This window comes from Typopeltis vanoorti, chromosome 20 (assembly GCF_054136105.1).
Source record: "Typopeltis vanoorti isolate ZY-2024b chromosome 20, IOZ_Tvanoo_1.0, whole genome shotgun sequence".
In the NCBI taxonomy this organism is placed as follows: Eukaryota; Metazoa; Arthropoda; class Arachnida; order Uropygi; family Thelyphonidae; genus Typopeltis; species Typopeltis vanoorti.
In genome coordinates, this window is record NC_143568.1 from 57,127,823 (window position 1) to 57,154,381 (window position 26,559).

The 26,559-nt window shown below is 34.1% G+C and overlaps 1 protein-coding gene across 1 annotated transcript; it reads left to right on the forward strand.

Moving 5' to 3' along the window:
- The first annotated feature begins 3,144 nt into the window (after positions 1-3,144).
- On the forward strand, positions 3,145-25,997 carry LOC150095458 (zinc transporter ZIP3-like). The gene is made up of 2 exons (XM_090410468.1): positions 3,145-4,579; positions 25,412-25,997. The coding sequence occupies exons 1-2, from the start codon at positions 3,767-3,769 to the stop codon at positions 25,673-25,675; spliced, it is 1,077 nt and encodes a 358-aa protein (XP_090266594.1). The 5' UTR covers positions 3,145-3,766; the 3' UTR covers positions 25,676-25,997.
- The last annotated feature ends 562 nt before the right edge of the window (positions 25,998-26,559 follow it).

Sequence of the window (26,559 nt, forward strand, 5' to 3'; positions counted from 1 at the left end):
AACTACCACGTTAGAATAAAACGAAGTAGAATATAAACCAAAATAAACACTCCATGTTTCGCCCTTCACATGAAGGTCATCATCATCTGGAGTACACACACACACACACACACACACACACACACATATATATATATATATATATATATATATATATATATATATATATATATATATATATATATATATATATATATATATATATATATATATATTTATAAAAATAAATTTAACTGACTAGAACCCGAGAAAGTATAACAAAAACCTATATATATATATATATATATATATATATATATATATATATATATATATATATATATATATATATATATATATATATATATATATACAAAGAAAGAAGCTGCACTACAATCTACATGGTATGCTAAAGTTACTGACCAACCGTTACAACTATTGGCCTGACCTCTAGTGTAAAAAACAAAAAAAAGATCAGACCACTTAGTTTTCCAGCAAACCCTGACTTTAGGACTTTAAGCAATTTTTCAGCTTTTATTGGCCACTATCCATACTGGTTTGTTGTAATTTACATGCACACTTATATAAGTAATTTTTTTTGTGTGAACATATTGTTCTCCAGCTTAATTTAATGTTGTAACCTAATAGATAATAATAATAACAGGAATCTAGCTTTGATGTAGTAAGGGTTTTTTCCACTAGAGGTCAGGCCAATAGTTTAAACGGTTGATCAATAACGTTAGCATACCATGTAGATTTTAGTGCTGCTTGTTTCTTTGTGTATATATATATATATATATATATACACTCCAGATGATGGCCCTAATGTGAAGGTTGAAACGTCGAATGTTTATTTTGGTTTATATTAAGCAAAAGTTTTACTCTGACCCGGTAGTTGTTTTCATAATTTTCATGATGTATTCTGATCACCGTATAAGCATGAAGAAAATGTAATTTTCTGGTCTTGTATCTAAATTGCCAAGAAAAAACGCTACTTTGGACTGTTCTAAAATTACAAAATTCACAAAAGGGAATTACTAACGTATAATAGATTTTTCAACAGCGTATAATTTATTTATTCATAATCAATATTACACATTTATTCATTATTATTTTTAATAATTATATTTTTATATTTATCATATTTATTATATACCAATGGTTTTCTTTATTTTGTTCAATGTATTTATTTCAAATGCATGTATTCTATTTTCATACCAAAAAACTGACTAATTGCTGGCTAAAAGTAAAAATCAGGTAACAGGAATTTTAGTTGAATAATACGCTCTGTGGATTATTTTTAGCACGCAATTTGTGTGTGTATATTTTTTCGTTTCGGTCGTTGTTTAAAGATAGTAGAAGCAGTAGTGCCATTCGACGCTAGGAGTTTATTTCACAGATCAGAAACTCTTGACAAAAACAGAACTCTATTATGGGTGTAAGGATAATAATATATTCCACTACACGCATTTTCATTGGATTACTCTATTTCCATGTAGAGAACAACGAGGTCAAAGACTGTATCAAAGCAAGCGTCGCGTAGCATTTGTCTCTCTTTCTCCATACACTTTATCCTTTCTTAATCTTTATTCAGTAACCATGGGAATAAAAAAAATAATAAATAAACATGGAATACAAGACTCATCACTGTTTCCAGGTTCACAATGACGGCGGCAAGAACTCCAGTTTATACTTCGGGCGTTATTTAAAAGAGTAGTGTTAAACAGCCATTATGAATGACGTAATAATGACGTTAATCTGTGTTAAAATTTTGATACCAGTTAGAGTTCCAGCAGTAATGCCTTCAAAGTATCGTGAATATAATAAATTCCTACAGTTTGGTGCTAAATAATATCGTTGATATATAATATATTCGGTAATGCATTTTCTCCACAAGCCATTTCAGAATAGTGCTTCCTAAGTGCCTTCCAATATGAACACAAATCATATGACACTGTTTTAAGGGAATGCATCTGTGTCCTTACAGTGGATTAAAGTATAAAATTCATGTAAATGTTTAAATATTTTCAAGACGCAAGAAACATTATCAAAATGCATTACCGGATGAGGTAGTGAGTTCACAGACATTGAATCAATGAGAGTATGACAGATATTATCTCTGTTAGATTGCTTCTTACCGTTATCTCCCTCGGTCGAAGGAGATACTATTATTGTTGTTATTGTTGTCAGTGTAGCCCTGTCGAAATAACGTTTACATCCATAGCGTTAGGCCGCGCCATTCCAGCTTAGTGATGGCTTGAGGTGTTACACCTATTCCTTTTTGGGAATAAAAGGCATTAGAGGTTTTATTTAGTTTATTTGTTATAGTAAAGAACACTTGTAAATAGCGTACAATACACATCTATCCATATACTGTGTACATGGTACATTGTAAGCATGTAAACGTATTCTTTCTATGCAGCTGATGAAGATGATTCGGCGTTGTTTTGTAAAGAATCGCAGAAAGAATAAAAAAATAGTAATAAACTTTTTTTTCAAGTTAAAAAGTGAATGCAAAATTAAATATTTAAAGTAATTTTTTAAAAAATAAAGTATACATGAATTAATGTAATTAGATGTTAGAAATCTATCCCTTGTTTTATTATTATTTTAAATCCTACTCAGGAAGAGCTATAGTACATTAATAATACTATTCTGAATAGGCTTAGGGTGGGACTGACCGAAAATGAAACTTTTGGGGTATTCGAATAATAATAATACATTTGGCATTGTTATCATATAGTATTGCTAAATTAATATTATAATTTATTAGCATCCATGCTAAATGAATTCTTACTTTAAGTATGTAATGATACTGTTTTTGTTCCCATAATAGAAAGTTTTACAAATTCCCTTCTTAAAATCAAATCGACAACACTCACTTTCATCGAATTTGAATAATATAGCATACAAAGAGAACCAAAATAATATTTATTCCCTGGTCATTTTTAGAATCAAATTGGTACATCAAACGAGTTTTTCACTTCAAAGTGAAACTCCAGAGATCGGCGGCCTGTGACCTATGCCTAACTTAACAAGTACACTGTAAGTTCTCCGTATACAGCGAACTAGACACAAAACTCTCCAACCCAGAAGTCATTCACAGTGACACGGATGAGCTAATACACGTGGTACGACAATCGCTATCGCAAGGGAGAGCTTGCGTGTGCTTTTCTTAAAACTTACAACAAAAAATATATTTTTTATAAAGTAACTGCTCTTTAGTTTGACAGGAGTTGAACTATCCATGACTTCGATTCGAGAAGGATAGCCGTAAAAGTCTTTCTGAGAATTTTACAGATGAGTGAGGGTAACTGTTAACGTAGAAATCATTGCGAAGAGGCAAGAGAAAAGGAAAGCATTGATAGACAGGTAAAAAAGAAAACTGTATAATCATTGCAATATGTTGAGGTATTTGTCGTACAGCTACACAGCTTAAGGACTTGATATCTGTTTTCTACGTATGTTAATAAACCACAAAATGTGACTTGAAAGGAAGAAAGATGAATATATTAATATGAAAGAATGCAGTCTGAATTTTATAATTTCTGACAAGCAACATTTTGTGGGTTATATTTATTAAATCGATGGCTAATTAGCTCGATATATGTATAACTGCGTGCACGATGCCTTATCTTCTCTCTTTGTATGTAGGTTGACGACGCTGAGAAAATATGCACCTGCTCATGTCAGGAAACAGGTGGAATGGTTAAATGCGGTGATAGTGCAAATGACGTCATAATATATTGTACCTCATCATGGAATTGAAGTGGTTAAAGCATTCAAAATGGAAATTCTAACAGCTCAGTTGATCTCTTTGGTAGGACTGTTTGTGAGTATGTTAATTGCCTTTCTATTGCCATACTGGTGGGTGGTCAGACAACCTGATATGTTCAGCAACTCTCGTTACATGCTTGCACTCAGCCTGGCCAACTGCGTGTCAGGAGGGGTGTTCCTGGCTACATTTTTTGTTGGTCTCATGCCAGAAGTTAGAGATCAGTTTGAAGCTGTCCTACGGGTCAAAGACATTCACACATCTTTTCCTGTCACTGAATGCGTAATTTTCATGGGATTTCTCCTAGCACTATTCATTGAACAAGCAGCTCTAGCATACCAGGAAAAAATGAGTGGCAACAGTCCTGTTCCATCCTACGAACCCACCGAAAAAATCACGGATTGTACTACGGAGAGTGGTGTGGAAGCTAGTGATGACAGTTCTTCCGATAATGAAGTGATGGACCGTTCTCTCAACAATGAGATGAAGGCAGAATTGAATGATGAACAACCGCATGTTACTGAAAATTCGTGCAATCATCACGAGGGTCACAGTCACTCGGATATAAGTTATTTAATGCGACAAGAGACAGGCGTTAGATTTGTGTTACTAGTTCTATCGTTGGGTGTGCATTCACTGTTTGAAGGACTTGCTTTAGGACTTCAAACTAATGTGTCCATCTTCTTCAATCTCTTAGTAGGCGTGGGTGTCCATGAGCTTCTAGTGGCTTTTGCTATGGGAGTGAACGTCTCGCGACATCAGTTTCCTGTTCCTACAGTTATCCGGTTTGCGGCAGTGTTTACTTTAACAATTCCGTTTGGTCAGGTGAGATAATTTTTTATTTTTACCTTTTTTGCTTTGTTTACTGCTTCTCGGTATTTCATAATTGGTTTTCGTACAGTGCATGGAAAACGAAATATGTGCATATTTTAAAATGTTCAAATTCTTGTTTAAATATTTTCGAATTTAACTTGTTTATGTGAACAATAATGTTCCTTTACGTTTTGAAATTATACAAAGCACGGACTTTGTATATTATGGAAATTATACACTGCTCTGACTGTGCGGAATTTAATGAAATGTTATATTAAATGTATTTTGGTTACATTCATTTGACTTTTTTTTATTATTATTGGTAGAACGAAACGATAGTCATAATTCCTTGCTGAGTACATGCATTTAATGAAATGTAGTAATTTGGAGCTCAACTAAATTTGTCCCCTCATCTCAGTGTCACTTTTCGTTAGAGCATTTTCAGTGGTAAAATTAGACAAAAACGGATCTTAGTTTACCCATTATGAAAATTAGCATCACTAATGGAAGAAGAATACTATTTTAAAAAATCTGCCTTTTTATAACTGTTTCAGATCATCTTTTTACTTGTTTATTTTTTTTTTCACTGCGAATACCTGCCAGAATGTTATTAAAATATCTGCAATCAAGTGTAGGAAAGTCATCGAGAGACGAAAAATGGAAAGAAGAAGATAATAAGAAGCCTAATACCTATAAACGAGTCATTTCGAAAATATAAAAAAAAAACAAGAAATTACTCAGAATTATTTTTATGAATTCAATTTATTGGTATTCTCCATGTGAGCCTCGCAACGCATTTGTTACTTTTTGACATCTGCTTAGAACCACTGTAGTGGAAGATCTTTATAAAATACTTTTGCCATTATAGATATTCGCCATGATATTTCAAGTTGTAAAGAACTAAAATTTGACTGCTGTAATTATATCCATCGTGTAAAATTTTATGCTCTGTGATATTTTATTATTACAAGAAGTCTTCCCTGCTTATTTGTGGAGCTCAGCAACACTGGCCTTGTTGATCAGATCAGAATGCTTATCATAATATAGAATCTTCAAATATAACTGTCTCAAAGAGTTATGCGGAAAAAATATGTAGATTGCTTGATTATGTTTAGAGACATTTGGTCCTTTATTAATATAGCATTTACTCTGCACGATGAGGAGATAAAATAAAATCACTTATATACAGGGTGTTCGGGATAAATTTGACAGTTTCGTAAGGAAAAAGAAAATCTTCTTTGTATCTATTAAATTTAATGAATTGACAAAAAAACATTACAGGCAGAGTTAATTACAATACTATCAACAAGATTTACTCAAAATAACCACCATTAGCATCGATCACAGCTTCAATTCTGCTTCGGAACCTCGAACAAGCTGATGCTACAGTCTCCCTGGGAAGGGCCGCAAAAACTGTTTTAATTTTATCCATTAACTGGGCTTTTGTATTACTGGAAGTGCGATTGGTGTCTTTTTCAACTGCGCCCCATACAAAATAATCCATGGGGTTAAGGTCTGGGGAGTTTGGAGGCCAAACATTTGGACTGGTGAAGTCGTAGAAATTTTCAGACAACCATTTTTGACTTTTCCCAGAGGTGTGGCAAGGGGCCGAATCCTGCTGCCATACATACGGCCTACCATTGGCTACCCTTGTTATCCAGGGCTTGACTACAGTTAGCAACTCCACGAACAAAGCCCGAATTCCAATGCCAGGGTTCTTCAACACCTGTTCCTGCAGATTTGCGAGGAATTCTGCTGTACGAACGCAATCAGATCGTCTGCTAGGGATCTTTCTTCTTGCTACATCCTCGTAGTCACCATTGCAAGTCTCTAGTTCATGCCTGATTGTTTTTACTGTATTCAGGGAGCATTGGGCAGCAGTCGTAATATCCTTATTTTGATGGCGGGCACGAATCATCATGATACAAGTTATTCTCTTCCATGATTCAGGTAGGTTCCAGCTATCCATCCTTTCTGACATCTTGTATATGAATGAAGAAGGGTCCAAACTTTTAAATGAAGAGAAGTGTGTGTTAATACATGTAACTTACGGAAAAATATAATTAATTATAAATATGTCAAATTTATCCCGAACACCCTGTATATATATATATAGTATAATCGCTGGTCATTAAATTAAGTTATTATATACATCAGCGAATAGATAGGTCAATCACCTATATCGTCAAGCCTATAGAGTAGTAAATGTGTCTTGTATGTGTGTGTGTGTGTGTGTGAGTGAGTGAGAGAGAGAGAGAGGGCGATTAGAAGAGTTTAAATAATCCTTAAACTATAACCAATAATTAGTTATCAAGACCATTCTTAGAAAATTAAGTGAACGTTTAAGAATACTGTACTGAAAAATGCATACTGTTTGTTGTTGGAATTAAGACAGTGTCATTAATAAAAATAATAATAATAAAATGTTCAAGGTAATATTATAAAAACCAGATACTACCAAGTAATATATACATATAATTTGTCAAAAATAAATAAAATAAAAAGTAACGTCGTTTAAGAATAAAATAGCGACAGTTTGAAATCGCCAGTTCTCGCTTTATCATTGATATTAAGTAAACTCGAGCTCAGTAACACTTAGGGAGAGGGATCACCTGGCAATACGTAAGATATACTGCTAATAAGCGTTACTGGTCAAAATCCCCCCCCCCATGGGCAATGATACTTCTGAAAAAAATAAAAATAAATAAATAAATATATATATATATATATATATTTATTAAAGATGTTAAAGACACCAATCAATTTTATAAGCTAGGTTTTAATCCTTTTTCCTAAGTAAGCAAACAGACACGTAAGTAAAGTTTGCGCCTGAACGTAGTTCAAGTCTGAGGCAACTCGTTGTAAAGGTGGAGTAAGATCCGATCACTTTCCTTAGTATTTTCCCTTAATGCAAAGCACATCCCCTTGCGGAGATGTATGATGCAATGCATTAAAGGCAAAGGCCACCCAGACCGGTTTCGACCTTTATTGAGGTCTCATCAGTGGGAGCCAGACTTATAAAATGGCAAGGTTGATGTAATGCAGTGTTTATAAATTTTACCTAAACAAGTTGCCACAAGGTGCTTTGAGCTTATTAAATAAAAATCTCAGAATGAGAGTAAGATGAAGAAAGTTTTTTTACCTTGGGTATATACTATGTTAAAGATACCAAGCAATAAAAAGCCAAACGGCTATTTTTTCTGGCGAAGTTAATTAAATTAAGGGGATAAAAATCCCTTATCATCCAGGTCTACCTACTCACTGATGAGACCTCAAAAAAGGTTGAAACCGGTCTGGGTAGTGACCTCTCCTCATAATGTAGGGCAGTATTACATCTCCTAGGAGCTGTGTTTTACATTATGAGAAAATATCAAGGATAGTGAGGGAGCTTACTCCACCTTTGCTTCGAGTTGCCTTGGTGTTGTACTACCAGGTGTTCACTTACGCTTGGATTCGCCGATAGTTCTTCGACATGAATCTCTTAGATCGTAGTTTTCGATCTCAGAGTTTTGCATACTGGCTGTAAAATAATAAGGGATTTTTATCCCCTTAATTTGATACCAAGCAATTTTATATGCTAGGTTTTAATCCTTTTTCCCAAGTAAGCAAACAGACACGTAAAGATCGAAACCGGTCTGGGTTTCGACCTATGATGCTATGCATTAAAGGCCCTTGCCTTTAATGCATAGATCTACATCATACATCTCCGCAAGGGGAAAATACTAAGGAAAGTGATCAGGGCTTACTCCACCTTTACAACGAGTTGCCTCAGACTTGAACTACGTTCAGCCGCAAACTTTACTTACGTGTCTGTTTGCTTACTTGGGAAAAAGGATTAAAACCTAGCTTATAAAATTAAATATATAAGCTTATATAAATATATATATATATATATATATATATAAATATATAAATAATATATATATATATATATATATATATATATATATATATATATATATATATATATATATATATATATAAAATATATAAATAATATATTTTATACTTAAAATATATATATTTTATACTTAAATAATAATATACTTTATACTTAAATAATAATATACTTTATACTTAAATAATAATATACTTTATATATAATCAGAAGTAACTGAGTAGTAAATTAATTTTATCCCTCAGTGTGAGAGACCAGGTTCGAATTATATAATAACCCTTAGCCAGGACCTTCCCTAACATTTTGCTGAATCGAGGACAAGAGTACAAATAAGACCTACATACCATATGTCTAAAACATTAGTTAGATAGTCTTGGTCTCCCGCCGCGATGACTCTACTAACTTCATGGAAATGGTCGTATAATAATAATATTCTGTATTAGCACATATTGGATACATTCATATTCGTCTTTATGTAAATTATTCGTGGTCTTCAGCTGAAGAAATATTATTTAAATTTATTTATGTATTCGAAATTTGATGTTTTGAATCTGTACAAACGTTTGTCCATCTGTCTTAATTATTATTTATTTTATTTATTTATTTTTTTACAGATTTTTTCAGTAACTTTGGATTTAATTTAATTACGGCGGAAGCAGTTGGGCCCATGAGGCTAATATGTTAAGCGCCGGTGTTTTATGCCTGATTTACCGGCATAAAACACCTGTACAAACACCTCGGGTGTTCGTGCAACGAAACACCCGAGTTTCCTGGAGAGGAAACTCTATAATCTCCGCGAAATAGAATATCCCATATTCTCGTGTTCTAACAGGATTTGAACCCATCATGACGAGTACGCTTCAGAGACACTGTTGCTGGAGAAAGCCTATCGAAATTGTATATTGTATATTAATAACTCCGCAACTTCGCTCTGGCAGTATGGAATTCAGTAAAATTTGGTATTTTGGTATAAATACGAACTTCTAATCATTCTGATTAGAAGTTCGTATTTAAGATCTTTGTTAAAATCCGTTTTTATTTCTTCAGCGCATTTTTGATTCGAATAAATAAAATGTGCTCATCACATTTTTACAAAAGTAGCAACATTAAATAAAGATGTTTGACTACTGTAAATTTGTCACAGACGTGATAGCTCTATCATAAACGAAGAAAATATCGACAAGGCAGGTCTGATTAGCCAAGTATCCGCTCTCCAAATTGCTGCAGATTCGAATACCGCAATGGACATGGATGTTGGCGACTCATTCATTGCCTTGAAGCAGAAGATAATTTTCATCTCTCGGTGTGAAACCACTGCCCCGCTTACTGGACGTATGAAATAGCTTGAAAAAAATTCCATGTTTAGTCTCTAAGAACAGGATTTCCGGATTGTGTGTGTGTGTGTGTGTGTGTGTGTGTGTGTGTACATAAAAATTATATAAAATTAATAAAATAGGGGAAAAAAATCCAACCACAGTATAAATGTTCTATAAGTTTTGGTTTACAACCTTCCGTTAGTAGGAGTACATTTGCATTTCTAAACGGTCACATAAAATCAGAAATTGCAAACTGAACAAATTCAAACTGTATTGTATACCAACGATTATAATTAATAAAATATAATAATTATACAAGTAGTTCACATCATGCAAGTCTCATTTTCATTTATTGGAAAGCTAGAAAATTAACGAATAAATAACCTTCGAAAGTAGCGGGGTGGTAAATTCACTACTTTGAGTTATTTAATTAATGTTAAAACAGTAATGTACAATATACAACAACTCAATACGTATTGATAGTGATTTTTTTTATTATTCTTTTTTTTTTCTTTTTTTTTTTTTTTTAGTTCTGGTAATTATGGTTGATAAAGAACTAAAGTTCAGCAAAAATTTGAAACAATACTTCGGATATTAAAAAATCCCAATGTGAATTCTTCCATTGGATTAGATGGGATTTCGTCGCGTGTGTTGCATGAATGTGCAAGAGAACTGGACTTGCCTTTGACTAGGCTTTTTAATTCAAGTCTCAGCTCGGGTGTAGTTTCAAGAGCGCGGAGGGAAGATGTGATAGTTCCATTGCATAAAGATGGATAAAAAAAAAAAAAACAGAAGTTGAAAACTACCGACCTGTTACTTTACCGGTTAAGGTTTTGGAAAAGTTGGTTAAAGCCAGAATTCAAGATTGGGTGGAAAATAATCTGATACTTTTTAGAGATCAGCACGGTTTTGTTAAGGAGAGATCTTGCCTTAGCAATTTACCTTGTTTCTATAATAAAGTAACACTACAGTTGGATAAAGGTAATGGCTATACTGTTATGTTGTTGGATCTCGCAAAAGCATTTGACAGAATATCCCATACGAATTGATTAAGTAAGCTAAAACAAATGGGAATAGATGACAGGATTGGTTAGATGTATAAGAGGGTGTTTGTCAGACAGGCATTAGAGTATGATGGTGGAGGAGGTCGAAATTCAAAAAAGTGACAAATGGTATTCCACAAGAGTTCATTGTTGTTTAGTATGTATATTAATGATATTGGAGACGATTTACAGAGTGGTGTTCAGTTTTTTTTTTTTTTTTTTTTTTGCTGATGATGCTAAGTTATAAAGAGCTATAGTACATAAAGACGATGTAGCGATCCTGCAGAATGATTTGAATCGGCTGTCGTTGTGGTCAAAGGATAATACTTTTTCTTTAAATGTAACAAAATGTCAAGTTATTCACTTCGGGTTGAAAAAGTTTCGGTCAGTATATTCTATTGATGAGGTTTCGTAGCTGAAAATTGATGAAGCCAGGGATCTGGTAATTATGGTTGATAAAGAACTAAAGTTCAGAGGTCATATCGCAAAAATTTGTAAAACAGTACAGGAGATCACTTGGATGCTTAAAAATACGCTGACTAGTAAGGACAGAAAAGTTATTATTCATCTTTATAAGACTGATACGTCCACATCTGGACTACTGTACTTAGATTTGGTCACTGCGGTTTCTTAGAGATGTGAGGATTCAGAGGCGAGTAACCAAGATGGTTGCGGGCCCGTGGAATGTTCTGTACGAGGATAGATTAAAGATTTGTGGGTTATAAAAATTGGTGGGCAGAAGAAAGGTGATAAGAAAGAAACATTTAAACTATTGGAAATTGAATAAAGTTTCACTTAGCAAGAATGTGAGATCTAGATTTTTTTCTATAAGGGTGTGAATGAGTAGAATGGGTTGCCTGAGGTGATTGTCAGTTCGTCGATGAATCAGTTTAAGGAGGGATATAATAGACACTGTTAATAATGGTTAGTTTCTTACTCTCATTATGAATTAGGTTACATTGTGCAGGTGTGATAGGTGTTTTGGACTCCTTGGAGATACCCGTCAACAATAATAATAATAGTAAAACGATCGAATCGTTCTGGAAGAATGGTTCAAGTTATGACACTAATTCCTCGCTGTCTGGCGGAATTCAGTGCAATTTTGTATTTAGGATCTTTTATTAAATTTTGTCGAATGATTTTCATTTTGGTCTTCTGACTGTTTAATGGTAAAATTAGCAAAGAAAAAAATATATCTACATTGCAATATACCAAAAACCATCAATATTCAATCGTGTTGATAAGGAATGGTGTTTGGTTGTTGTTAGCAATAAAAATAGCAATAGTGAATTTATCATTTCGCTCGTTTTGAAATATTTATTTGTCAGTTAGTTTTCTAGCTTTCCAAGCAGTGAAATGAGACTTATAATTACTATTTGTTAATACTGTTAAAATTTTCCCACAATTAAAAACATGTGCAATTATTTTATGTACCTCGAAGCAGAAATCCCAAATTCTGTAACACTAATTAGAGTCCAGGTAACTGAAGTTGATTTTCATATTCAGTTATTTGGCCTTGGGGGTGGGGGTAAATCTCAAAACTGTCACAAGATTAGAAAAAGAACATTAAGGTAGGTGGGGATAATAACTTTTTTACGTCATTGCGTTACTTCTTAGAGCTGCTCATTCACAAAATCGATTTCTGTTTGTCCATGCTAAACTATTTTTGGCCACTCGGTAAAGATTAACAAGAATGGTTTCCACGTAAGTCACTTCCGGATTCTACTGGCGGGCTCTGTCTTAACATCGATCTTCGCTTTCCCCCCCCCCCATTTAATACTTTTCTTTAATTGGTTATATATTATTTTTAGTGTATGTAATTTCCATTTCCCTCACCCCTTATAATTTGCTGTTTCTCTCTCTCTCTCTCTCTCTCTCTCTCTGAATATGTGCGTTATTCGGTGATGTTGTAAGGTTTCTAATATTGACGTTCTCTTTCAGATAATGCTCTTTTCATACTCTAGTTTTGTTTTGTTTTTTTAGAGAAACAATCCGTGATTTGATCGAGGTTAAATTTCCTTCTTGTCATTTTAACCTCTTTCCATCAAGAAATCTGAATGAATATTGTTGAAATGTTGCTTTAGCTTAATTATTTGTCAGGAAATTCATTTGTGCGGTAAATCTTTTTTTTTTTTTCCCTCTACCACATGTCAGTCATTCTTCTTTGGCAATCATTTCAACATAAACTGAATAAAACCGACATAACTAAAAGCATGAATTTTTAGAAAACTTCAAATTTTATGACACGATGACCAAATGGACAGCACACTCGCCCTCCTGCACACTGTCGAGTTCCACCGTGGGCATGGAAGGTTGTGAATGTCTTGAGATCGGAAATAAATGTTGTTGTCCTGTGTGACCACCATTCTGCCCTTATGTGAAGTAGGCTAGAGAAAAGTTATGTTTGCCTCGAGAATAAAGTTTTCAGATTATTTAACCATCAGGCCCACACTTAGTACCAGTGGCGGCCGGTGAAATTTTTAAGTGAAGGTGCTGCATATATAATATATATATATATATATATATATATATATATATATATATATAAATCTTTTTTTTCCCTAATCAGTAACGAATTTTACATATTAAAAATTGCTTTATTCAAAATATTTCATCCTCACCACGAACAAACACAAATAATAAAAGTTTCGTACCAATAGCAATGACAAGCGCAAACGAATCGCAGTGCATTTGTTTTGTGTAACGATAATTGAAAAAATATAATTCTTTTCATATTTTCAACAGTGACACTCGTCATAATTCAGCCTTGTATCTAGAATAAATAAATAATTATATGTTATTTTAACAAAATAAAATAAGATTTACAAAAAATAGTTCATCACGAACACGCACCAATAATACACGTTTCATATCTCACAAAAATAACGCGCGGAAGCATATGATACACTGCCCAAGCGGGAGTGTATCTAATGACGTAACGTGCAAATGACAAGCGCAAACGAATATCGGCATTAGATAGCAGTGCATTTGTTTCGTGTAACGATAATTGATAAAATATAATTCTTTTCATATTTTCAACAGTGACACTCGTCATAATTCAGCCTTGTATCTATAATAAATAAATAATTATATGTTATTTTAACAAAATAAAATAAGATTGACAAAAATAGTTCACCACGCACCAATAATAAATGTTTCATATCTCACAGAAATAACGTGCGTAAGGATACTAAAGATACACTGCCGTTTGAGGAGTGTGGGAATGACGTAACGTACAATGACAAGCGCAAACGAATATCTGCGTTAGATCGCAATGCATTTGTTTCGTAATCTAAAACGTTAATCGAACAATTCCAATTATTAACTATTCAGTCAATGTCAAAACATAAGCTGTAACCTTTAACATGTTGTATTGCATTTATATAATGTTGTAAGCATTGTTATTATATATAAACACAAACAAAATTTAAATTTTTCATTTTTTCCTTGGGGGTGCTGCAGTGTCGCAGTGCTTATGTATGGGCTGCCACTGCGTAGTACTATACGTTTATAACGTTACATGGTAGAATTGACATAAAAAATAAATATAAATATAAAATTTTTCATTTGCGAAAAAAAGAACAATCAAAATCATTAAATGCCACTGAATGTTCGCAATAATGAGACCAGATTCTTTTCATATTTAATTTCCACTTGTTGAAATCACTCGTGTCAAAGTCACGTTTCATCAGCGTTCACATTAAAAAGAGAACCATTTAGCAGAAATCATGTTAAGGAAAAAATGTCATCCTTTTGTAAACCTTCAGTGAGCTTAATTTTGCCGCTAGTCGATGATGGCAATAAATGACTTCGTAGCTATTTTTTTTTTAATTCTTTATTGCTGATTATGATAAATGGGATAACAAAGCTCGCTCCTCTCTAATATTATTATTATTCGTGACACCTCCAAGGAGTCTGAAGACTCATCGCGAGAGGACACCTATTGTACAACTCTGTTTCCACCACTACACCGAACCTCTCACCGAATCATCACCTTCAGCGCCATCTACTGCCATAATATATATTGAATTGCTGACTGGCCTGTGTAAGAGGTAAACACGATGTCACGTATTCCATATTTGATACTTTGTTTTCCTTTTCTATATACATTTGCAACATGAACGACACGAACTGCGACTCATAAAAAACATTGAGGACACTTCGTGAACATCTGTATGGTGCAAATGAATATTGTAGAGATATAATTTGTTAATAAAAATATATAAATTTCTTATTAACGTGAAGGAGGTTTTAGCGAGATATGTTGAGAAAATAAATATAGATTTCTCTTCTTACTGTGTTATAGAAAAAGTATACAGTATTTAGTTTAAGCGGAGTTGAGGCTGATAGATAAATACAGGCGTACCCCGGGTTACGGACGACCCGACTTACGAACGGGCTCTCCATAAGGATAATTAATAATTAAATCAGTAGTTCCTAAACTGTGTGCCGCGAAATATTCCAATATTTTCACTGAAATAACCGCACCAACTGCGCACTGCAACTGTTAGGTTGGCCTATGTTCTGACTTTGGGTGCCATGAAAAAATCCTGATACACTAAGGGCGCCGTGAACCAAAAAAGTTTGAGAACTACTGAATTAAATAATTAAATTAATAATTCAGGAACTAGTTTCTTCCGCGCATGTAAACAAACCCACATGTTTGTTTTTACGTTCTGTTTGTTTGAATTAAAAGAAAGAGCACAATAGTTTCTGTAACTTATTATTAGAGTATAGGATTATTATTATTATTGCGACATATGAGCCATTATATGGTAATATTATTATTACCGTATATGCGCTGTTCATGAGGGATCCGAGTTACGTACAACTCCGACTTAAAGACGTTCTCAGGAGCATATCTCGTTCGTAACCCGGGGACTGCATGTATTCTAATCTCATTGCTATTTTATCAAGGAGAGAATATTTATCTCACGTGGTCAAAAATATGTCGCATTATATCTGCAGTTTCAAGAGAAGTCCCCCCCCACACACACACACACCACCACGACATATACAAAAAAAAAAAAAAAAAAAAAAAAAAAAGGAACATCCATATTTTTGTCGATTCCCCCTCTAAGCATATCATGGAAACAAATATTTTATATCAAATAAAAAATATACAGACGCTTCTAAGAAACTAAATTCTACTGACTGATTTTCCCTTTCAGTCGTTTCCGACCGTAGGTGACTTTGTAGTCTTTGGCCACAAAGTATTCCTGCTGAGCTTTTTTTTACAGGGTAGTTCACCATTGCTTTCCCCAACCTCCAATTTTAGCCGGGCTCGGAATCCGCATATGGCTTGGACGTATTCATGTCTGTAATCCATGTGTGTTCACGGGGCCGGTTTGCCTATTCTGTGGGACGAGAAACCAGAGTTTCCGGGTGGAAAAACCCCCTATCTCCGTATGAAACCGGCTAACTCAGCTTTGGTCGAAAGAAACCAGATAAAGGGTTACTGACGAGAATCGACCCCAGGTCTTTCCGACCTTCGTCTATACTGACTGAGCTACGGAGGTTCTAACACGTGCGCTAAGAGAAACACGTAACAAGATGATCATCGAAAGACTAAAAGAAAGAAAGAAGCCAAGGCCGACCGAGACATCATTATATAAATGACATACGTCACTGTGACAGACAGGATCCAATTCTTTAGGGATAAACAAGGTAGAAAAAAAAAAAGACAATGGATTATTAAATACGCTGATATATTGTGAAGAGTTCGTATAAAATAATATGCTTTCACAACTTGCAATATGTTCCTTCCTTCTTAAGAAGTAAGTATTAATTCAGGTACACTTAGGTGATGGCTGGATAGTTTGATTCCATCCTGAATGAAGAAATATGCAAATCCCCCACTAGTTACGATTTTCTTTCTTGTAATAATTTTCATTTAACCCAATAAGTCTAAATTACTATAAATAATTTGAACGTATTATATTTAAGTATAATAATAAATTTTATATTTTTTTTATTACTACTGATTTTAAAATATTAGTTTAAACATAAAAGGCCTGTGTAGCTCAATAGAAGTGGTGTTTTCACTCTGCGTCGGAAACGTGAAAGTTTCCGACTAGAGGAAAACATTTTCTAAGCCTTTTCTCAACCGGTTCCCGAGTTAGTCGATCTCTGGCATGTGCAAGCGGGTTTTTTCTCCTGGAAACTCAAGAAAATCGGCCGTCGAACCCACACTATTTTCAGACATTAAAAATATTGTGTTAGGGTTACGGACCACGAGATGGCGGCACTTGCTAGCCGCCTTCTTTACTATGCACCGATTAATCAGTGATAGCCTTGGGCCAGCTATCTCTGATTGGCTACCAGTGGAGATTGAACTGCCCACTCAGTCTCCAAAAGTTAGATAGGAGTAAAACGCCTCGCCTACTCCCTATACGGGAACAAAAAGGCATTAGCTGATTTTTTTTAACATAATGACTTAAGTTATAGATAATAACAGCTGAATTAATCAACTTTATTCAATATCATGTCAGAATAACGTGTGATTGTGTTTGTAAATCAGAAAATGCATATCAAAAATGTAAATTCGGCCCAGAGAAATGAAGAGCCTATCGTTTAATGTGTGGAAAATCATGATCGTTATTTTAAAAATGATCACTTCCTTTTTGGAATTAAATCCTATTAATCGTAATAAAAATTTGTGACATTCAAAAAAAGAAGAGCAATTTTCTGGGATGTCAAATTTTTCATACTTTATTTCTTAATGATGCTTACTTGCCTTACATAGTGCTAGATCACAGGCTACCAGTCATTTTTCATACGCCCTCTGTTTGGAACAGTCTTTCCCCAATGAGTATACCTAGCTTTTTCAATAAATTCGTTTATTTACTCCTTTTGCTTTAACCACATGCACATGCAGTAGTTATAGCACTATTGTGTTATAGGTTTTGTGACCAATAATTGGATACTGATTTTGTTACTTCGTAACAAAAATAAGGATAGTCATTGTAATAAAATACCGTAGTGGTTCTATGTGATATGTGCCCTGTTTCATAACGTTAGATCGCCAGAAGGTTCCATTCCAGTCTCCAGCTAAAGGGCTTTTTTTCAGCCATTTTTGGAGTTAGTGAGTCAGTTTTTTTTTTTTTTTTTCAGAAACTCGGATTTTTAACCCACATACTCAAGAAAATAGACCACCAACTCACTGTATCATACCATAATATCTGCTTGCTAGGGTTTAGGATCACGAGAGATATGCAGGGGACAGAGCATGACATATAGCTCCATCCTGTCACCTGATGCCTCTGAAACCATTGATAGCCATGAGTTTGGCTATCATTGATGGCTAAGTGTGAAGACCCATTGCAAGCCTCTTTCCAAAAAAGTTAGGGCTGAAGACTCTGCACGTTGAGCTTTTTATTTCTTCTTTTTCCTACCTTCACGAATCTAGGCCAGGTGGCTATTTCGGTATCCGCTCAACCTTTTAGTTTGTAATTCATCGACTGCCTGGGTATTCGTGAAGAGGAATATCTAGAACGAATGTCATTCGTTCTAGGACTCCTTCCGTTTAGTTCTGGATTTTTCTATTGTTCCTATTATATTTTTATGTGAGTCCCACTCACGAAAGATTATAAACCTATAGTATATTAGTACGGTGAATGGGCTAAGGATATGTTTCTATTCATTTTCATTTATTCGTTTTATTCGTTTCTGGAGAAGGGCTCCAGAAACGCTGCTGTAGACACCAGCAGTGAAACTCTTTCAAGTCACTTCAGGCCCAATAAGTGGGGCGGTAGATTTACACAGGATGATGGAATTTATCTCCTACCTAAAGACAGCCACATGCATACCCATTGCGCGCGCTCACCATTGTTGGGATTGTTTCAAATAGTCATATTACCATTTCTGTTAATTTGCTTGTTGCTTAACTCAGTCATTGTAAGTTTTTTTTTTTTTTTTTTTTTTTAAATTTCACTCTCCTGATAAAGTGTATTATGTTGTACGAAACTAGTAGAGGATCAAACTCAATAAAATTTGTCACCATACAGTTTCCATGGATTTTATATCAGACTTCAAAGCTGGGCATGTGCAATTGATTGTCTGCAGAAAAAAAAAATAAGTTGTAGAAAAAATTCCATCTCATTCTGATGCGAGATAATTCAACTTCAGTTTAAACGGCCTGAAAATTCTCCCCTCCTTAAGCGGATTCGAACCAGTCGTGTCTTTTCAAAGGACAAAAGTCATTCTTCCATCTGAAAACACTTAGAATTGACAGACTTCCTTAAGGATTAATGACGTTTCATTTCTGTTGAACAGACTCTTGTTCTCTTAAGGCCACTTCTTATCCATGCCAGTCTAGCTGCATATGGTATTCAACATCCTTCTAAGTAATATTCAATTCGTAATTCCATCTTCCAATAGTTATATATTCTAACGACTTCAATATGAGACTGATTTCTTTGTGTGTGTCCTAATGTTTCATTTTTTCCGTTTGGTGTTTTATATCATATGTGTTTGCTGACTAATGATGATAACATAATGTCAAAACTAAAATAAATTTTGTTAGTAGTGTATAGTTTATGTAAAGAACCTTGTAGGTATAAAAATTGTTAAAAACCTACTATGGCTTCACTGAAATTTAATATTATCTAGAGCACAAAATCGTGTGTTCTTCTGACCAGTTTGTCTGTTTTTGCAGAATGACATGCTGACCCTTGCCACCACCATATGGAATCAACTAACAGTTGAAAAGCTCTTATAAAAGGTTATTTGCCTCCTAGACGAGATTCTAATCCATGTTTTTCCACCCAAAGAGCTTCATCTATGTCGACTGAGCTACGGAGGCGCTTACAAATGAATAAACATTTGTAATTGATGCACAGCAACTGGTCAAATGCACAGCAACAGAGTTGTTGTTACTCCCCCCCCCCCGTAACTGTTTATGATGCTGTGCAATTTTAGTTTTAATCAGTTATTTTTTTGATAGTTACACTTGGGTATTTTGTGAAAGTTTTCAAGTTGCAGTCAGCACACTTTCAAAAGGGCAGCGAATGCCATCATCACTTCCCAAATTATCTAGCGAAATCTCTCCATTTTGGGGTGCTAAACTGGTTTAAACTAGCAAGGGTTCATTCTGGAATATCGGTGAGTGACTTAGTAGCCATCTGCAGAGCACTACAGTTTCCCAACTTAGCAAAAAAAAAAAAAAAGCATATATATAACACAAAAGTATGCGTTACACTTAGTGGGCATGCTCACTGCTCTCTTTTACCCCATCAATGGCACTGCGAAGGAAATTTGTACTCTGAACTAGGAACTGAGTTAGACGAAGCGGAGCGGAGTATCGCTCTGCTTCGCAGCTCGTGCTTTGTCACTTGTGTGAAACCTGCATTTATCTCCTCATAATCTTCTATACATGCTTAAAAATATTTGGCTTTTTATGAACATTTAATCAATTCTTCTACAGTATACTACCGGTGGCCAAGCCTTTGGTTTCTGACAATTCACGCAGCTAAAATTAATGACAAGTATATCAAGACTGGTTTTATTAATGAAGGTTTATTGATCGTCAAAGGAGAGTAAATAAATATATAATGTCTGTGAAATAGATAGATATTATATATCACAGATATATATAGATATATATTTATTTACAGTAATTTTGTAGGCTATTCTATGGAATAATATCTGTATCTAACTATAGGAGATACTGCACTCAAAAAAGTGCAACTTATGAATAGTATATCAATAACATACTATTAACATAACATAATAATACATGAAATATAATGATAAATTAATCCTGATTACGGCTTTTTATTTACAGACACACCTGAAATTTAGCATTGCATACTTGCAGCAAGTTTGTCATGCTCTGGCTCACAAGAACTTATCGCAATTTGCAAAAGTGCCTAGACCTCAAGTTCTTGATTTTAGAAATACGTCACGTTTTAGTCCCAATATTTCATCTTCAAAAAATGCTGTTCAGCATCCAGGAATTCCCTCTCTTCCATGTTCATATCATCATTAAATGGAAATGACATAACAAGTAGTTTAAATAAATCTTAGAATCTTCCATTCCATTCATTTAGCAACATATCTAAACGAATTTAGTGGATCGGTATATTAATCGTATTCAGTTTTTGATATTGCCACGCTCGGTTCTTTTATGTGACTCCTACCCACAAGAGGATTTTGAAAACGTATAGTTCATTAGCACCGTGTATAGGCTAAGAATTTTTTTTTTAATTTTATATATTTTTGTATTTTTATTTATTTATTATATAGTCCGGTAACCCGAGCCGCTCCAAAGACCTTCACAAGCCATTTCAGGCCTCCCATAAACGGGGAGGTGGTCTGACACTGGGCAGTGAAATCGATCTCCCACCTAAAGAAAATCACAAGCATTCATACCTACAGCGAAATTCGAACCACATTTTGTTTCCTCATTCTCTAGATGCCTATAAAAATAGTAATAATAAATAAGGGGGGTGGGAGAAAGAAAGAAATGTACAGCTAATTGGCATGTACAAATAACTCGCGCCTGTGGAATTACAAGTTTGAAAATTTGGTCACAGTCGGATAACAAATTTCAGGTCAGAGACTCTAAAAATTTCAGAATATTAGGTGGTTATATTTGGAAACAGTGTACAATGATTTCTAAAGCTGGTTGGATGGACTTCAACGTACGTTTGTATTTCAGATCTACTAAGACTCAATGCGTCATCTCAATTTTAGTATTAAAAAGGACCAGTTTTATTACAAATTAGGCAAAATGATTCAAGACTGTACAAAATTATATATGTTGCGATTGACAATAAAGAAATCTAATTAATGCTTTGAAAGAGATTGTCCTTTTTGCATAGTTTGCTATGTTCGTCACTTGTTCTCCAAGCTGGCTTGCATGTGTGCAAGAGGAAAAACCCGAGCAAAAAACCCTGTTGCCTCTGCATGAAATCTGCTAATCAACCTTCAAGTTGAATTAGTCTTTGACCTTTCTCATCATATCATATAGTCTTTACTGATATTAACTTTTTTTGCTTATGTACTTCAGAAACTAAGTAAGTCAAAAAAAGGTTTTTTCATGCTGCATAATCAGACACTGCAGAATAGGAAAACTGGCTATTAACGCATGTAAGTAATATATACTGGTCTCAGAGTCTTAGTTGATTCGGTCGTAATTCCAAGTAACTAACTCAGCTGGCATATATCCTTAAAATCCTAAATATCCTTGAAACAAAACAACATGTTCCTTCTCTTTTACCTCTTGTTCAATATATGATGGGATTAATATAAATTATTTCAACAACCTTATATGAAACGTATACGGGACGTATATCAAATGAAACTTATGGGCTAAATGAAAAATATGGCTCACTTTTTTTTGTAAGTGCATAAATACATTATGCATTCTGAAGAGTATATTTTTATGCATTTCAAAGTTTCGTCATTGATTGTGTAATATGGAAATGATTTTTGATGTGGAATAAATGTATATAGCTTGAGAGCTAGTTTGTTTGTAACACAAAATTGGCCTATTCGTCTGCTGAATTTTAAATAACAGTGTTCGTGGATAGTTTTAAAAGTGTCTTTGGTTTTAGTTCAGATATTTTAGCAGATCATCACCATACTAGATTCATATTATAGCGTTCAGATGGAAGGTTTAATGTATACCCTATGTATATTATAAATGTGCTGATTAATGCTGTAAAGTTGTGGCTATATTGTTACATTTGAGACCCTTCAACTTCTATGTATATATCCTGTTTTTATTGTATAACGTCTCCATAGCGCAGTTGGAAGCGCGACGAGACATTGTGTTCTTTGATTGGAAAAGATCCAAGTTCGATTATTGTTGTGACGAGAGGAATCTTTATGTTAATTCGCCCTTAATCAATTAAGGGAATTAACTAATTTATACTGAGGTAGCTAGTTTTTCCTCCCTGAAACTAACTTTGGTTTTTCATCATACAGGCATATCGACCAAGTAACTTACAGACATAATATACTATTAATGGCGTTATTTGTAGACTGAGGATTAAGTCGTTGAGAATGGGCTATACGCAGTGCCCTCCTGCAACGAGTCCCTGAGGTGTCACTTATTATTATTATATTTCAAATACGAAGTAAAAATTTAGTGGAATACACACACACACACACACACACACACACACACACACACACACACACACACACACACCACAATTAGATGAAGAACTAAGAGAAGAAGCAAATGCGGAATCTATAGCTACTGTGGACGCTTCAGCTGCTGGTTCTTTTGCTGAGAATATCTCTGAAAACGTTGTTGCGTATCCAAATAGAAACTCAAAACTGAACAGAAGATGGACCAATGTTTTCCTCCCGATGTACATAAAGTTCCTGATTTTCAGATATTTCGAGAAAGAGAAGGATATCTATTACTTAATCTGATAGAATACAGTAAATCATCCTGATAATATATTATGCTTATTTAATCTAGCATGAGCCTTTTGTCCTCATAGAGAAAAGCGGATTTTTGTATTTAATGAGTGATAGCGTACTTTGTTTTTGACTACAATTACTTATTAATTTCTATAAGAAATGCTGAAAGTATAAAGTTTCGTACTTCACAAAAAAAAAAAAAAAAAAAAAAAACGCATTTTAACCTTCTCTCTGTGTACAAATATTTTAACGTTAACCGTGTACAGGGGTGTAATTACACCCCCATGCATTTTCAGTGCAAAATGTAAAGAAAACGTTGGCTGCGTAAGTATTTGTGAAATTTTATTGATTTTCAAGAAGATAGGTATAGAAAAATTAAAAAAATTAATTAAAAATATAAAAATTAAAAAGTTTTGTATAAATAAAAAAAAAATAAATTTAAGATGCATCGTCAGAATCGGTATGAATAATTTCTTAATCATCATGAATTTCAGTGTTCATGCATTTATCGCAAATATTTTTGTTCTGATTTTTAAACGCTGCTTTTTGACAAATGCAGCAGCTCAAGCTGGTCTTGATGTCATTAGACCGCGGGCACAAGTAGCATCTGCGTTGAGACCTTGAATTATTGTTAGTATTGCTCCGGCAATTCCTTCTCTTTCTCGAAATATCTGAAAATCAGGAACTTTATGTACATCGGGAGGAAAACATTGGTCCATCTTCTGTTCAGTTTTGAGTTTCTATTTGGATACGCAACAACATTTTCAGAGATATTCTCAGCAAAAGAACCAGCAGCTGAAGCGTCCACAGTAGCTATAGATTCCGCATTTGCTTCTTCTTCTCTTAGTTCTTCATCTAAATGTGGTGTGTGTGTGTGTGTATTCTTCAGCAACATCGTCAAAAGCTGAGAAATCGCCATCAAAAATATCGTTTTCTAATTCCACATCTCAATCATCATCATCGCTTGGCATATCTGATGAAACAACTGACTACACTTCCTCTGAAAGATCTGTCAACTCGAAGGTACGACTTCTTTTTCTTCCTGTCATAATTATCTAAAATATCCACAGAAAAAAAAATTCTATAAAAACTACAACAAAAAAATAAACATATCACAAAACAAATTTACAAACTTAGTAGCAATAAGTAGTAGTAAAATATTGTTGTACGTACGCTACAGTGTACACCAGAAAGCTGAACAAAAAATTAATAAAAACGAAGAAAAATATACATGCTCATACATAGTTCCAAAGCGAATATGGTAGCAAAGCAAAAATATATATATTTCAGGCAACAGGAATGTAAATACAAAACAAACTATGGAAAAATACTAACGCAGCTGATTACAAAAACCGGTTTTTGTATGGAGAATATCGGGGTGCATATGCACTCCTGTACACGGTTAAGCGCTCAGGTGCCTTTTAAGCCTTACTATACATTCAAATTCACTGATTTCAATGATTTTTTTTTTTTTTCAAATTGTGTGTGAAACATCACAGATAGCATTCCTAAGAAAACTTTGGAAATTTTCCATTCGGCAACTTTTTATTTACATTTTTATTAGCCTGGGGTGAGTTTGCACCCCTGTACACAGAGAGAAGGTTAAACAACTTATCTGACAGTGGAATTAGAAAATACATTAATAAAGGACGAATATACACGCTTTGGAAGCTCGTGTCTTTTAAGATAATACTATAATCAGTTTATTGCCAACTGGGCAACGTATACAGAAGTTCGTAAGCGATGCTTGTTCATCATAGAGCCACCATTACCTTTGTACATCGGGCTTTGTGTTTATAGTAACAAGCTGGATATATTAATAGGATCAGTTACGATTATTTGAATTATGAATTCTTATGACAAGGTCTCGATGAGTATATAATTTATGTAGTGCCCGCTCTAATACTTGTTTTTATGAATCAGTCAGAGCTTCTTCAATACAAATATCATGTTGCTAATGTAAATATCGAGACTGTGAATTCAAGTTTGCCAGGTCTATGCATAGACATATTTCTGATATTTATGAAAGAGGCAGTCTTGACTGATGAAGTTGCTTATCTGTAAATATCGAGCAAGATAATAAAGCGAAAGATCCCAAATAGCATGGGGTGCCGTTTTATTTAGTTAATTGTGTGTGTGTGGGGGGGGGGGGGTGCGCGCACGTTATTTTTCATGCTAATGTACTTTTTGTTTTTTGTTTTTTTTTTAGGCTATCGGACTAGCTTTGGGCAGCAGTCAGTCTGTGGCTGGTCAGACACTGAATGCTATTCTTCAAGGCTTAGCTGCAGGAACCTTCATCCATGTTACATTTCTTGAAGTGATTCCATCCGAGCTTCAAGAGAAAGGTCATAGATTACTTAAAGTGCTTTTCATTAGCTTTGGATTCTTATTGCTAGTGTTATGTACCATCTTTTTACAAAACCATGCAGGTCAAAATCACATCCATTCTATGAGTAATGGACTATCAACTTAGGAAACTCTTCACAGCCTCTGAGTTTAATTGCAACTAGGACGAGTTTACAATGTATTAACCTATTTCAGTATATTAAAAGTCAAATCTGATGTTTGTTGATTTTGAAGGCGTATTTTACTGAAGATTTACAGGAAACTGTTCTTGTATTTTAATGAACAGTAAAAAGAAGAGTTTTGTACACAAAAATATGCATAATTTCCTAGTAAAAGAAGTAGGCAGTTATTTTGTCTATAAATTGTATTTAACTAGTTTTGTTGTCGTTAATATTTATGTTTTTGATATTATGTACCTTAAGAAAAATAATGAAGTCAGTTATTGCTAAGTTTGAAGAATTTATTTTAAAAAAAAGCCGCCGATAGATAGCTAATACAACAAACCGGGTTTTAAAAAAAAAAAAAAAAAAAAAAAAACAGAACGGAAAAAAATTCATGCATACATAATAACACAAAAAATACTGATGAAAAAGCTCCATTCACTGTTACATTTTCCCGCTCTAATAGTAAGTTCATATTAGGTTTATCCAGAGCAGAGTCTCATTTTTTATGCTGCATAGAAAAAACTTCCACACATTTAACTGATTGATAATATTTACTTTATCATCATTTTTACAAATTTTATATAAAATATTTGTAATTAGTTGACGTAATCATTTGATGTAGTATTAAAACAACTTCCCTCCTGTTTATAACCACCAATAAGACATACAACAGATTGCTGGATGAGTGCTTTCACCCCACCTTGACTCGAGTTATCTGATTTCAATAAGCATTTTTACCATCACACTGTACGATGTTACTGCATCAAGTTCTCTGCTGGGGGAATTTGATTTACACGTTTAACAACACAATTGCAATTGTACTTTTTTTGATCTTCCTGTTTATAAG